This window comes from Protopterus annectens, chromosome 13.part0, assembly GCF_019279795.1.
Source record: "Protopterus annectens isolate FY-2018-M chromosome 13.part0, PAN1.0, whole genome shotgun sequence".
In the NCBI taxonomy this organism is placed as follows: domain Eukaryota; kingdom Metazoa; phylum Chordata; order Ceratodontiformes; family Protopteridae; genus Protopterus; species Protopterus annectens.
Genome location: NC_056747.1, coordinates 124682375 through 124698220, shown reverse-complemented (window position 1 = coordinate 124698220; position 15846 = coordinate 124682375). Strand labels below are relative to the sequence as shown.

General features: G+C 44.9%; 1 protein-coding gene across 2 annotated transcripts in view; it reads left to right on the top strand.

The window, feature by feature from the left end:
* Positions 1–15846, top strand: part of TAX1BP3 (Tax1 binding protein 3) — a 395888-nt gene that overhangs the window by 189084 nt on the left and 190958 nt on the right. For both annotated transcript variants that reach the window (XM_044090707.1, XM_044090706.1), the window contains exon 3: positions 9966–10085. In XM_044090707.1, the coding sequence (XP_043946642.1) occupies positions 9966–10085 (120 nt within the window). The remainder of the gene's footprint in view (positions 1–9965; positions 10086–15846) is intronic.

Sequence of the window (15846 nt, the reverse complement as noted above, 5' to 3'; positions counted from 1 at the left end):
TCCAGTTTCCAGCAATGGTTTGGGAATATAGCACTTTTCCTACAATATTGTTTGCTCTAGTGATACAGAGGAGGGATCTGTCACTAGATTGAAGAGGGCGATTTGTTGTGCAGTGGATAAGTAGCTGGGTTAGTGATGGGGTTTTATCAGGGTAGTTAAGAATATTGTAGACAGTAACTAGCTGATGGTAATTAACTAGTTGAGGTAGTTCTAGCCAATTTTGGTCCCTTAGAGCAACACAGTGATGTGTTCTGAAGGTGGTGTTTTTAGCAAACTTGGCGATCTTATTGTAACATGATTCTAGTTTGTCTAGATCTATTTTTGTGATGTGGGTGAAAATTGGTGGTGTATACATTAGTGTGGACAATAGGTGAGTCTGGGCTAGGGTGACTCTTGCTTGGTCTGAAAGAAAATTTTTGAGCCTATATAATGTGCCTATTTTTGTGAACCTTTGATGGTTTGTGAGATGTGGACATTGAAGTGAAGATTATTAATTTCCATGGTATGGTCAGAAGGGGAAATGGTAGTGCCATTTTTAGAGGTGATGGTGAAGGAGAAGGGAGCAATCTTTAATCTGTTGGGGGTAAATAGTAATTTAGTCTTATTGGGGTTTAGGATGAGTTTGATATCAGAAATCCATTTTTCTACAGAGTTAAAGGTTTCCTGGGTGAGTTGTTTCAAAATGGCTGGAGATGGGGCTGTGCAGATTAAAGTCGAATCATCTGCATTTTGAATAAGTATAGCGTGCTGGGTTGAGCTATGTAGATTATTGGTAAAGATAGAAAAGAGAAGTGGGCCCAGTATTGACCCTTGTGGGACACCTATGGTGGAAGGAAGTTTAGGGGAAAGTACACCTTGCCTTTGGACAGATTGTTGCCTGTCAGGTAGTTTCTAAACCAGGCTATAGTAGATGGTAAAGGATAGCGAGGCTAGAGAATCTAGCAGAAGAGTGTGTGAGACCATGTCAAATGCTTTGGAAACATCCAAAAAAATGGCAGATGTAAAGTTATTGTTGACGTTGGTGTTTCACTGTCACAGTTATCACACTTGGGTTATCTGCCTACAGGTAGCCCTCAGTCGGCCCGAATATCAGAGACTTAGTATGTATGCATCGGTTGCGGTCGCTCCAGGACTGACATCAGGTCGTCCGGGGTATAAAAGCAAGCATCCGATGCCGTTACATCAGTCTTTCTTGCCAAGGAGCCTGAAGCAGAAGCAGTTTGCATGAGTGTCGGTCGGCCGCTACCTGAGTTTTTGTTTCCGAATTGAATCATCCTGAAGTCTTCCTTTTTTCTTGCTCTAACCCCATCGGGGATCCTTTTTTCTTGCTCCAACCAATGTCAGAAAAAGTTAAGTTGTCTCGCCTGTGGAAAGCAAATACCACACTGAGATTTCCATTCTTACTGTGTCACCTGTTTAGGCCCAGACCATGACGTACCTCGCTGTTGGTTTTGTGCCTTGTTCAATGCCCAAACTATTCATCGTCGGGCCCTTATTGTCACTAAATACTTTTGCTCTCTATCTTCGTATTCCGAAATGGCTTCGGTAAGCCATCAGAGTACCGATCTTCCGAAAAACCGTAAGGATAAAGGCAGAGACCAACTGCACAGATCCAAAACTGCCGACAACATTTCCATTAAGATAGTCACCAGTTTGCCGGTACTCAGTGAGGTGCTTTCGCAGCCCCTGATGTCTGCTTCAGTGGATTCATAGACCTCTATTGAGACCCGTTCAGAGTCCAGTATGACACGAGACTCTTCTACTACGGAACCTATGGATGTCTCTACCTTGCATGGGTCCGGAGCTGCTGAGCAGGCACTGGCTTCTGAGTAAGTTCTTCGCACTACTGATATTCGACACAAACCGATGACTTCTTTCGTGTTTTCAGTTCTGCCACTATCAAGTTTCTAAGGCCAAGAGTACGAGCTACGCCTAAAAAAATAACGACCCAAACTCGAGCACCTGCTTCCTTGCCACAACATCAAATGCTTAAAATGGCAGAAGACCTTGTTATGCTAACTAGGGGAAGCCAGCCTTCCCCTGTTAAGAGAAAGAGACCTGTCCCCAACAGCTTTAACAGACCAAGAGTCCGACAACTCTGAGGTGTCTGATTTATGAAAACATGCCTTTAGCTGCTTATGAATATTCAGATGCAGAGAAATCCATTCCCTCTGCTTCTCCTCCAGTGGATTTTTCTTTTGGTGAAACCTTGCGTACTTTGAGAGCATTTCCACAGGGAATGCCACGACTATCCTCAGTCCAAAAAGAGACTCGGAGAATTTCTAGATTTGCCACAACATAGGCCTTTAGCAATACCCACAGTCCTGGATGTTGTGGATGATGTTTTTATGGAATCCAGTCTAACTGCTGATACTTTACCCCCTGCTCCTAGGAAACCAGACAGATTCCTACTGCTGACCCAGAGGTCATCTCCCAGGGTCTAAAAGTTATCAAAGCAACTTCAGCTAAGAATCCCACCCCTTCAGACAGGGATTCCAGAGCTTTAGGCAGATGGGGTAAGAAAGTGTACACCTCTGCAATTCTCGCCATAAGGGCTTTGAATTGCCAGTCTCATATGCTAAAGTACTAACGACATATCATGGAACGTATTAAGCAAAAATTAGCTATCTTTACAGATTGTGCAGAAAATAAAGAATTACAAGAGCTTATGCATTCTGCAAGCCCAGTCAGCAAGCATACTTTGCAATGTGGCTTTGACGCCCTAGAAGCATCTTGCAGGGCACCAGTCACTGGTTCTGTACTGAGAAGGCATGCTTGGCTTAAGGAGCAGACCTTGTCAAATCAAAATTACTAGATGCTCCTTTGAACAAGGACAATCTGTTTGGCACCAAAGTAGAAGAGGTTCTTAAAAAGATGGAAGAAGCTAAATCTATGCAGGCAGTCAAAAGATTTCTTGCAAGTACAGCCTCAGAGATTCAGTAGACATTGCACCACGAAGCATTTGTCCTTTCCAGCCCCCTCAAGGCCATCTCAAACTAGACTAAGGGGAAACAGACCCCCCCCCAGTCTACAATCTTGGGGTATGCAGAGAAGAAGCAATGGAGTACCTCCACTTCAAAAACAGGAGTGCTAAGCCCCACCCCCTTATGGAAATAATTCAGAATGACTTCTCAACCCCACTCCCCACCTCTGCCCAACTGCTCATGCCCCTAGGAGGAAAACTTGCCCATCATGCAAAAAACTGGACTTCCATCACCAAAGACTGATGGGTCCTCAACATTGTGTCCCAGGGGTACAAATTTTACTTCCACTCACTGCCAACCCCAAAAGGGTTCCCAGACTTTCCTCCACACCAGTGGGCAGAGACACAAAACCAAGTTCAGTCCCTGCTCTCCATAAGGGCAATTCAACCTGTTCCTGCAGAACAGATAGGTCAAGAGTTCTATTCCAGACTTTTTCTGGTACCCAGAAAAGAGAACACCTGGCGCCAGTCCTAGATCTTTCCATTCTAAACACATTCCTGGTGGTACCAAAATTCAAAATGCTCACCCTTCAGCATCTTCTTCCTATGCTTGCCAAAGATGCCTGGTTGGCCACCCTAGACCTAAAAGAAGCCTATCTGCATTTCCCTGTCAGGGACTCATGCAGGAAATACCTACACTTCAGGGCAGGATCTATGCATTATCCGTTCTCTGCACTTCCCTTTGGCTTATCCACTGCTCCCAGAGTATTCACAAAATGCCTGGCTCCAGCCATTGCCTACTGCAGACAGAGAAAAATTCAAATTTGCCTGTACTTGGACGGCTTCCTGATTCAGGCAGACACTCGGGAATTGCTGTTGCAGTACCTGACATTTGTAAAAAACCTTCTAACCTTCCTAGGGTACACTGTCAGCAAAAAGAAATCTAAACTAGTCCCCAGTCAAAAGATTGTATTCCTGGGAGCAAGCTTGGACACAGCATCCCAGATGGTATTCCTTACTTCAGAAAAACTGAAATGGCCAACAGAACCCAGCTATCTGCAAGGAAAATCCTGCAGGCCCAAAGGTTCATGGCCTTTTGCATCCTACTAATTCCATATGCCACACTGCATATGAAGAAACTTCAATGGTACATAAAAGTCTTTGGTGCCAACATTCTCAGGACCTGGAAATTGTCATTCCTATCATACCTTGTCTAGGGTAGAGTTTTTTTGGTGGGCAGCAGCATGCAACCACAACAAGGGACTTCCCTTTACTCAACCCCACGCCGCCCAGACCCTAACCACAGAAGCATCAGACTGTGCCTGGGGGCACACCTGGACAAGTGCATTCAGGGCCAGTGGAGCCCAAGTCAAATTCATCTGCACATAAACCAAAAAGAGATGCTAGCTGTTCAGCACGCTCTAACAGCTTTCAGATCCCTACTCTCACCAGGACCCCTGCTACTAAAAACAGTCAACACCACAGTTATGTGGTACATCAACAAGCAGGGGGCAACCCACTCTTACCCACTCTGCAGGTTAGCCATGGTCCTGTGGAACATGGCCTTGGACATGCAGGTACTTCTGCAAGCTCAATTCCTGCCAGGCAAACAAAACTCACTGGCAGACGACTTGAGCAGAAATCTCCTAGACCTACATGAGTGGCAATTGGAGTCCAGCACCTTCAGCCTTCTGATTCAGAAATGGGGGACCCCAGAGGTGGATCTCTTTGCCTCCCCCTGCAATCACCAGCTGAGCAAATTCTGCGGTTCTGTGGTTAGTCTACCTTCGGAGTTAGGGGGATCAGCCTTCAAGGTCATGAGGAGAGTGCTGGCCAGATCGTCATCTGCATCCTACGGTACCGATACTCTTCCCCCACCAGCACCGATATCAGCATCAGATCACCCTCTATCTAGGGACAGTGGAGACCTAAGGCCTCAGGATACCTCCATGAGTGGTCCCCAGCTTTCTGAAGCCTCCCCGGGTTTTTTACCTTAGTAGCCACCTAGAAAGAGTGTGTGCAAGCGGAAGCACATTGACTCCCAAGATGAGTCCCTCACATCTGACACTGACCTCGAGGAGTCAGAGGGGTCCCCTAAGTCATCTTCTGACAATATCTCTTTTTCAGATATCTTGGAAATACTGAGACAGAGAGGCGACTGGCCATCTAAAGCCACTTCTGAGGAGGACTCTGTGTTCCTGAAGGCCTTTGGTTCCCAACCCGCCGCCTCTTGGGTTTCTCCCCTGTTCGACAAACTCTGGGACCTCATTTGTCGAAAGGTGTGGGAAACTCCGGACACTGTGGAACCGGTCCCTAGGAGACCCAACAAGTTTTTGTCCGCTCCCCTTGATGGAGAATTTCTTTCAAAAGGCATTCCAGTAGATGCCAGGGTGGTGGCAGCAGCCACCAAGAAGGAACTTGCAGAAACTTCATCTACCGTCCATCCCCCTAACAAGGAGTCCAGGGCTATGGACAGGTATGGGAAGCGTGTGTTCTCTTCAGCGGCCTTTACACTGCAGTTGCTGAACTACTTATCACATTTTACACGGCTCCAAAGAGATGTCCTAAAGGAATTGGGAGATTCTCTACAGGGTAACGTTTCTGATGCTGTGGTTCAGAAAGTCAATGCACAGATGTCTACCCTAAATTCTATTGCTAACTCCTCCATGAGGCTGATCTCGTACGCAGCCGATGGAGCGAGCAGGGCTGCGGGTTCTGGAGTTTCTCTTAGGAGACATTCCTGGATGCGCCTGTGCAACTTCGCGGAGGCCTTCAAGTCTACCTTCACCAATGTGCCCTTTGATGGTTCATCCTTATTTTGAACCAAGGTGAAGGATACTCTCACTAGGTGCGAGCAGGAAGGAAAAATTCTGTCTTCTGTGGGAGTCTGTTTTTCCATGCCTTCTAAACCTTATCCTAAGTGCCAGAAGGGTGGGAAAATGTGGTTCAGAAAATCGCAGAGGTTTTTCACGATGCACAGAGTGATTCCCCCTCCAGAGGCAGAGGAGGGGGTGGAAATTCAGGTAGACGCTGCCCTAGAGGCAGGGGAGGCCCGCGTAACCAGGGGGACTGCGATTCCTTTCATGGCTCCCCCTACCAGTGCTCCTGAGAGGAGGCACGACTGCACATCTCTAGAGCCAGTCAGGGGTCGCATTTCTCTATACCCAGAAGCCTGGTGAGACATCACCCAAGACGAGTGGGTATTGGAGATAATCTCCAGAAGTTATCACATTCCCTTTCTTTCATCTCCTCCTTCAAACAAAGGAATCCCAGATGTTCCACCCAGTCAAAGGGATTCCGCAACCTTAGAAGTTCAAAAGTTGCTGTTAAAAGGAGTCATCCAGCCCATCCCCGCAGACCAAGTAGGATTAGGGACTTGCTCCAGATTTTTTTTTGGTGCAGAAAAGAACAGGGGACCTGAGACCCATTTTGGATCTCAGCCATTTGAACCTTCATGTAGAGAAGTCCAAGTTCCGCATGGTCACGTTACAATCAATTCTCCCGTTTTTATTAGGGAAAGATGTGTGGATGTGCTCCATCGACCTCAAGGATGCTTACTACCATGTAAAAATGGACAGGGCATCCAGAAGTCACCTATGCTTCCGTCTGGGAGCCAGTTATTTTCAGTTTCGCGCCCTGCCCTTTGGTCTCACCACAGCCCCCAGGGTGTTCACCAAATGCATGGCAGTGGTAATGGCTCACTTTAGACGTATGGGATTCAAAGTGTTTCCGTACCTGGACGACTGGCTCCTGTCTACCACCACCAGGCATCAACTACTACAGACCAGAGACGCCGCTATTGCACTGTGCCAAAGTGTGCCAAAGTTTGGGAATCAACTTGAATTGGGAAAAGTCTGCATTGTTGCCCTCGCAGCATGTCACCTTTATCGGCGCCGAATTAGACACAGTGCTCATGAGGGTCTTCCTGCCAGAAGAAAGAATTCAGGTTTTACAGCAACAAGTCTACACTCTACTACCACTGAAGAAGGTCAAGGCAAAAGTGGTCCTCCAGCTGTTGGGTACCATGGCTGCCACGATTATGCTAGTCCTTCTTGCAAGACTTCACATGAGGATTCTTCAGTGGCTACTTTTTGCCCAATGGTCTCTTCAGCACCTTCCTCTCTCCCATCTTATTGTAATAACCGACAGGTGCAAGCAGGAGCTGCGCTGGTGGCTTCAGACCAGCAATCTCAATACGGGTATGTCTTTTGTTCTTCCTCCTCCGATGGCCACTGTGACCACGGATGCCTCCCAGATCGGGTGGGGGGGGGGGGGCAATATCTCGGCAGGACTGCCCAAGGCACATGGCAGGAACACGAGATCCATTTGCATATTAATGTCTTAGAGATGAGAGTGGTGCTATTAGCATTGCAAGCACTTCACAGCTTTCTTCCTCTTAGGACAATTGCAATCCACTCAGACAACATGTCTGTGGTCTGGTATCTGAACAAACCGGGAGGAACCAGGTCATATCCCCTTTGCAGAGAGGCTCTTTGAGTGTGGCACTGGGCAGTGTCTTCCCAGCCCTTTCTAGTGGCAACGCACATTCCGGTGAAGTCCAACGTGATTGCTGACAGGCTGAGCAGAGCTATTTTGATGCCTGACGAGTGGTCCCAGAATGAACAGGTGGCGGAATGGATTTTCCGCAGATGGAGTCAGCCTTGCTGCGATCTATTTGCCAGCCCCCTCAATGCCAAATGTAACTGCTACTTCACCCTTATTCCCCCGGAAGGGGAAACGCCCAGGGGCGCTCTAGTTCACGATTGGCCCTCTGGTCTTTTTTATGCCTTCCCTCCAATTCCCCTGATAATGAAGGTTATTCAGAAAGCACAGTCTTTGGGAAACAAAATGATACTGATTGCTCTACAGTGGCCTCATCAGATCTGGTTCCCCTTTCTTCACCCTTATTTAATGGACGAGCTGTGGTTTCTGGACCCAGAGCCGGATCTGTTGACTCTTATGTCAGGGCAGTTCCACCCCTGCATCCAAACCCTCAGGTTGACAGCATGGCTGCTCCAATTCCGTCCCTAGTCAGGCTTCATGATTTTTCACCGGAGGTGGTTCATATTCTGTCTTCCTCCAACAAGCCTTTTACTAGGAAGATTTATTCCAGTAAGTGGAAGAGATTTTCCATTTGGGCTCATGAGACAGATTGATCCCTACACAGCTCCCATTTCATCGATTTTAGAGTTTCTATCTTAACTGTTTAGTCAGGGATCTGCTGCAGCAACTATTAAAGTACAGTTGGCAGCCATTTCTTCTTTTCATGTTGCTAATGAACCTAATATAATGGTGTGTAGACTTTGTAGGGCCTTTCTCAAAGGGACTATGCTACTACGACCTCCGATCTTTGATCCTGTTATGCCATGGGACCTTAATTTTGTGCTACAGCAGCTTACCTCGCCTCCTTTTGAGCCCACGGCAACCTGTGACCTAAAATTTTTGTCTTGGAAGATGCTGTTTTTGATAGCCATCACTTTGGCTAGGCGGATCTCTGAACTCCAAGCTTTATCAGTCCGGCCCCCTTACTTAATATTTCACAAGGATAGGGTTTTGCTAAGACCTAACCCTTCCTTTATGCTTAAGGTTGCTTCAGTGGTAAACCTCAACCAGTCTATTGAGTTGCCTGTGTTTTTTCCTGAATTCTCTAACAAGGCAGAATTTAAGTTTCATCAGCTGGATGTCCACAGACAATTACGTTTCTATTTACATAGAACAAAGGATTTTAGAAAATCGTTCTCTCCTTTTCGGAAAACAGACTAGGGACTTCAGTTTCCAAAGAAACTCTGTCCAGATGGATTTCTAGCTGCATTTCTTTCATCTATTCTTCAAATGGCAAGGAATTACCCTTCAAGGTAAAGGCTCACTCTACACGTTTGATGTCTACTTCTACTGCCTTTCAGGCCAGGATGTCTATGGATGATATTTGTGCTGCAGCTACTTTGGCATCTCCTCACACCTCTATTACTCATTACAAATTGGATCTGGTATCCAGGGGCAGATCCTCATTTGGTTCTACAGTGCTCAGGAGTATTTTCCAGTGAGCTGCCCAAGGTCTAGGTGCTAGGGATGCTGTCCCACGGGTAAGAATGTAGGCGAGATTGGACTACATAACATATGTACTCACCATAACGTTTGATGTATGTAGTCCATCTCGCCTCACATTCGTACTAACCCACCCACCTACCCCCTCCTGGAGGACCTAGAGGTAGAGTCTCTGGTTTCAGCACTCCTCCTTGATAGGTTGAGTTGGTTCTTCCTCTCAACGTGTTTGTGTGTGTGTGTGTGTGTGTGTGTGTGTGTGTGTGTGTGTGTGTGTGTGTGTGTGTGTGTGTGTGTGGATGTGAGCTCACTGCAAACAAGATCTGGGGAATAGGCGCATTGCACCATGGGATACCTATTAGACACGAGCCAATTGAAGACTTCGAGCTAGAGTATGGCCGAGTCGGAGCCAAGGTTCGGCTCCGAACCCACGGGTAAGAATGTGAGGCGAGATGGACTACATACATCGAACGTTATGGTGAGTACATAACTTCTTGTTTTGTACGCCATCTTATTTCTGTTGGGAGTCCCCATTACCACACTGACTATCGATCCTTTGTGTGAATGGTTACATTAGCTGTACTTCATGCATGTAGACCTGGACACTGCTTTGTAAAAGATTTGTTGGTACTGAAGAATACCCTTTCTACCTTCATTTGAGATGTGTATACAACTCCGCAGCAAGCAGTTTTAAATGCAGATTTGTTTTTTTTTTTAAATTGAACCAGATTAGTTTGGAAGGTGTTTATCCTTTTATATTGGTTCTGTTTTTTGTACAACTCCTCCACTTTTGCATATTACACTTGCTAATTGAAGCTTATTAGTTTATTGTTAAGATTAAGTATGATTTGCCAGTGCTTGACTTTAATTGGAACACAAGATTAGTATAGTAAATAGGCCTCAGTATGTGCAGCTATAACTCTTACTTTTTTAATGTGCTTGCTTTTTATAACCATTATATAAAATGCAGTGCCTTATGTTGTTGCTTTATAATTTTCAGCAACGTGTTGAAATCTATAAGCTACGTCACGGTGAGAATCTGATCCTTGGCTTCAGTATTGGTGGTGGAATTGACCAAGATCCGTCACAAAACCCTTACTCTGAAGATAAAACAGATAAGGTAATTATCCCCATGCAAACAGCAGAAAGCTTGTGCATTGTTTCTTGGGATGAAGGGAGAAGGCACACTTGAGCTCTGTATGTGATATTTTAGGTCTCCTCTTTTTAGTAATACATGCTTCTCTTCTTTGCTCAGGAATTCTGGAAAAAACTATGTGGGGGGTAACAAAACCAGGGAAAGCATTTTTTTTTAATCTTCTAATCCACTTATTAACAGCAAGTTTTGCATCAACATGCATTTTCTGAACTTGTAGTGTCTTGTATTGTCTGACTGACTGTAATCTTCGGTAATTTACCAGAAAATGAAAAAAATTACAAGGGTAAGCATACTTCTCAACCATACCGAATTACTCGGTTTTACCGAGTTTTGGGGTCCAAGTGAAGGGGTGCCGTGATTCCCGAGTGGCACCCCTTCATTTCTGATTTTTTTTTCTTTTGGTTTCTTAATTTTTTTTCAAATATCGCGCTGAACTGATGTAATCACGTGCGCAATGACATCAGCTTCATCAGGGCTATCAGCCAGTTGGAATTGAGCTCCTTGAGCTCACATTGTCATTTCCGGCTGCAAATGTGAGCAGGAAACAGCAGCACTTGCTTTGGATTTATTAGCAGCAGCGGTCAAGAGCGAGCAGGAAATGTTTGAATTTATTAGCAGCAGTGTTTCGGATTTATCAAGAACGGGCCGGGAAATGCACTTGTTTCATTAGAAGCATGCAAATGCGAGACTGGGTTTGGGGGAATCAAGTGAAGTGGATTAACAGGTTTGGACTCAAGGTTTTGTGTGTGTGTGTGTGTGTGTGTGTGTGTGTGTGTGTGTGTGTGTGTGTGTGTGTGTGTGTGAGCGAGAGAGAGAGACCTCTCAGGTGTACCTCATTACAAGGAATGTACGTCATTTGGGTCTTAAAAGTTGATGTTCGGTATTAACTTTGAGGCTTCAATGGAAGGTTATTTTGGTTCTGTTTTAAATGCTTCTGACCTGGAGTAGATTCTTCAAATTAATATCTTACAGGTGTGCAAGATGATCCTTTTAACATTGTTAGTTACCATCTTGCCATTCCCTTATTTTTGCATTGCACTTGGTTGATGTGAAAGGGAGTCAATTTTTGTAGTCTGCTGTTAAGAATATTTAACATTGTATTGAACATTCTGTTCTAACACTTTTCATAAGTGTTCCTTGGAATATGTCAGAAAATTTGAAAAACGCAGTAGTGGCTATTAGTTTAGAAAAGGTCAGTCTGTGTTCAAGTCCGTAAGAAGGAATAACACTACAGAGTGCTCAAATTATTCAACAATTGCACTTGTTCAAGATCTTGTAGTATAGCGACTGAGAACCGTCAGGCATGCAAGTTGGTTTTAAAAGAGGCAAAAGCATCAGACACCAAATTGCCAACATCCGCTGGATAATGGAGAAAGCAAGGGAGTTTCATAAAAAAAAAAAAAAAAAAAAAAAAAAGTATTTACTATTGCTTCACTGACTACTCAGAAGTCATCCACTCTGTGGACCATTGTAAACTGTAGCAACTTCTTGGAGAAATGTGGACACAGGTTTACCTTATTTGCTTCCTGAAGAATATGTAGGCCCATAAAGAAGCAACAGATAACCAAATATGGAATAAATGACCGACTAGTTCAAGCCTGGAAAAATGGAGTGCGACAAAGCTGGATATTTCCACTGCTTAATTTATACATTGAATACTTTATACAAAATGCTGTGTTAGATGTATCTACTGCTGAAATCTAAATTGCAAAGAAAAATATTAACAAACTCGGATATGCAAATTATACCACTCTGGCTGAAAATGAGTTTGAGCCTGGTGCTGAAGGTGAAGGCACAAACTTACTTACTGTACAACAGGAAAAAAAAGTCTAACTTTATTTTTCTGGTCTTAAGGATATCTGTGGATGATCATTACAGCCTTGAAATTGACCCATCCTTCGTGGAAAAAATCTATGGCTATATCCCTATATTACAGGTGCAGCTAACTTTGGTTAAGACACCGATTCAGGTTGTAGCCTGCTATAGGTCCCCAGCCATGTCCCAAGACTCACACTCCATGTTCCTTAGCACCCTGGAGAATATTAGGGTCCAACCTAACACTCTCTCATATTGGGCAACTTCAACTACCCCTCCATTAACTGGGAAAACTACTTGTGTACCAATACAGTTGCCCAACGTTTCCTGGAATTCATTAATTCTAATGCCCTGGACCAGCTCATTCGTACTCCCTCTAGAGGTAGCAACATCCTTGACCTGGTCATTACTAACATGGGTGACCATTGCTCTACACCAGTAGTCAACTCCTCCCTAGTTAGATCTGACCACAAACTTAATCGCCTTGGAAATCCACATCCCTCCCACCCCCACCCCCTGCAAAGGTAACCACCATGGAAAACTTCTCCAAAGCTAACTTTGGGCTCCTAAAAACCGAGGTGGCTAACTTCACAGCACCCATGCAAATGGAGATCAGTTGCATGACAGCCGAATCGTACACCAATGCATTGTACAAACACATACACAAATGCATGGATCTTACCATACCAAACAGAACCAATATGCTCTCCTCCAAACAAAGGAAGCCAATCTGGTGGTCCCCTGCCATAAACCAACTCTACAACAGGAGGAGGAAACTGATGCAGAATAATGTGAAGTCCAAAGACTGGAAAAACTTCCCTTATCAGCCTTAACAAAAAGTTGAGATCCCGCATCAAATCCTTTAAAGCTAGCTATGAAAACAGAATTGCAGCAGATAGTAAAGACAACCACAAGGCCTTCTATAGTTCTGTAAAGAATCTCCACAGCAATACCCAGATTTGCTCTGAGCTGCTGCACAATGGTACCTCCTAATCTGAGCCAACAGATACTGCCAATATACTGGCTGACAGATTAATTGCCAACTTTACCCCCCCCCCCTTGGGACCAGTCACAATACCAGTAGATTGCCAGGCACCCAGCACTACTGCACAGGTTAAAACAGCACTGTCCAAGGCCAAGAATACAGCTTCTGTGGGACCTGGTAATATCCCTGGCTGTGTTTTACATGAACTACAGAGTGAATTGGCACCTCAGCTGTGTGCCCTGTTCAATCACAGCCTCACCTCAGACTTTGTCCCTACCAAATGGTGCAGTGCTACAGTCATTCCTCTCCACAAAGAAGGAGCGACTACAGACCCTGGGAACTATCACCCCATTAGCCTGATAAGTCTGATATGCAAAGCTATTGGATACATCATCATGGACCTAATAAGCAAGGATATAGGGGATCTCCAAACTCTGGATCCCACACAGTTTGGTTTTGTGAAGGGTAGGTCATGCCTGCGCAACTTGGTCAACTTCTTTGAGTCAGTCACCAAAGCTGTGGATGAAGGCAAGGTGGTTCATACAGCCTACCTTGATCTGGCCAAGGCCTTTTATACCATTCCCCACTCTGGAATCATAGAAAAACTCACTAAGCTAGGCATTAATCCTTACATCACTAGGTGGGTTGCAAACTGGCTCACAGGTAGAACCCACAGTGTGAAAGTAGCTGACTCCAAGTCAGACTGCCGACCAGTCACAAGTAGAGTTCCACAGGGTTTGGTCCTGGGTCCTCTCCTGTTTGGTATCTGCTTCTTCACGCCAACACAAAGGGACTCTGGCTGACTAAGTTTGCAGATTATTGCAAGTTGGTTGGAAGCTATCAACTCCCCAAGTGATGTTGACATCCCACGGAAAGGCCTCACTGAGACCAACGACTGGTGTCAGAACCATGGCCTTAAGCTCAATGCCAAAAAATGTGTCTTCATTCCCTTTGGGAAAAACCCGGTTCCCATGAATTACCACATTGATGGTAGTCCACTGAACACAGAAGGCATTATAAGAGATCTGGGAGCACAGGTTGACAAGCAACCTCTCTTTTGATCTCCACATTGACACTGTGGTCAGAAGGTCCTAGGTGGCACATCTCATTACTAAAGGTTTTGCATCCAAGAAGAAAGAGGTCATTGTCTCGATCCACTCTTCCCTCATTAGGCCAATCATTGAGTACAATGCTCCATTTGGCATGTACCTCACTAAACACCTGCAACAGGTGGAGAGGCCACAAAAGTACCTCAGAAAGAGGATCCTAGGCCTTAAACATTTGTCCTGTATGGACATACTAAACAAACTCAAACTATTCTTTGTCTCGTATCGCCTACTTAGAGGCAATCTCTGCTTGACTTACAAAGCCATGTCTGACCCAGCTCTGTTAGAATTGCTACATCTAAAGAAATCCCAATTCCTCTGCACCACACGCTCCAAAGACCTCACCCGCACTGCCGCAATCAACAGAACATGCTGGAGGGGTAGGTTCATAACCCAGAGAACAACCCATGCTATGGAACAGACTTCCCATACATGTCAAGCAGAGCACCTCACTGGTCCTCTTCAAGATAAATCTTGATGATTGAATGGGAAATAGAGAATTCACCCCAGAATTCACTCCAGTGGCTTTACTCAACAGAGGGCACTGGGAACTAAGGTCAGGTGGCACACTGCCAGGGTAATCCTATGGGTTAGTCTTGTAAAGGTCCCAGGGCCATTAGCCTAGTGCACACCTATGAACCTATAAAATCTTAAATCTACAGAGAGTCAACATTACATTGTTAGCAAGGGTCTCTGTGGTCAAGCCCCCCCCCCCCCGAGTATTGACGTGTGGAAGAAAACTTGAGAATTCCAGGGACTGAAAGAATAGTGTAATCAATAGTTAAGGAAATAAACTCACTGTTCCGTGGAACAAAAAAAAAAACAACAAAGTTCAAGTAGTTTGGCCATATAATGTGAAGGCTGGATTCACTAGAGAAGACACTGATGCTGGGAAAAATTAAAGACCGAAGATGAGGGGCAGCAGAGGATAAGATGGTATCCCTAAAGTAATGGGAATGATTTAGTGAGAGTTTAAGCAGTTTTTGACAGTTTTGATGTACTTAAAGTATGACAATTGGCAACAGTAAAATGCAGCAAATACTAAGTGATGAAACAATTTCAGCCTCAGTTGTCTTTAGTGCTGTGTGAAGATTCCTTCTCTCTCTTTCTCTCTCCCTCCCTCATTCTGATAGTCCACTCTATGGATGCACAACCATCTCTTTGAAGCAGTAGTTGTCAAGAGCTGGGACTAGTTACCCCCCCAAACATAAACTACCTCCCTGTTTAAGATGATCCCTTCACATGTCTCTGGCATGTTCTTGTATGTCAGCATCTTGTTGTCACTCTCCATTTCTTTTGTCATCTCTGGTCAGAAGAACTCTGCCTTACTCGCAGATAGTTGTGCATGTATGAAAAGCTACGTAGCAGATGCACTTGTTTTAGGTTCCATGGCAGCAGACTTTGAAATATGAGACTGGAATGTCTTCCTAAAATCAAAAAATGAGGGTGAGTGCATGCTTCCAAATGCAGGGGGCCACAGACTGAAAGAATTGTGTTGAAGTATGGGCCCAGAGTTCCCAACCAAAGCAAAGAGGCCGTATCAGCTGACCTTTGATGTCACCCATACGTACATACAGAATCCTTAAAGTAATCTTGTTATCTATAACTGCATCTCTTTAAAATTCTTTCAGCTGCCAGAAAGAAACCCTGTATCATAGCCTTCCCCCATCTTAGGAAGTTGAGTGGGCTTCATGATGTTACCACTGGTGAGGCAAATCATGTTACTGTTCATTCCTAACCAGAGCATGATTGTGTGCATGTGATTCAGCTCGGCAACAAAATCTTCAAGGTTTTTGAATACATGCTTGCACATCATGTT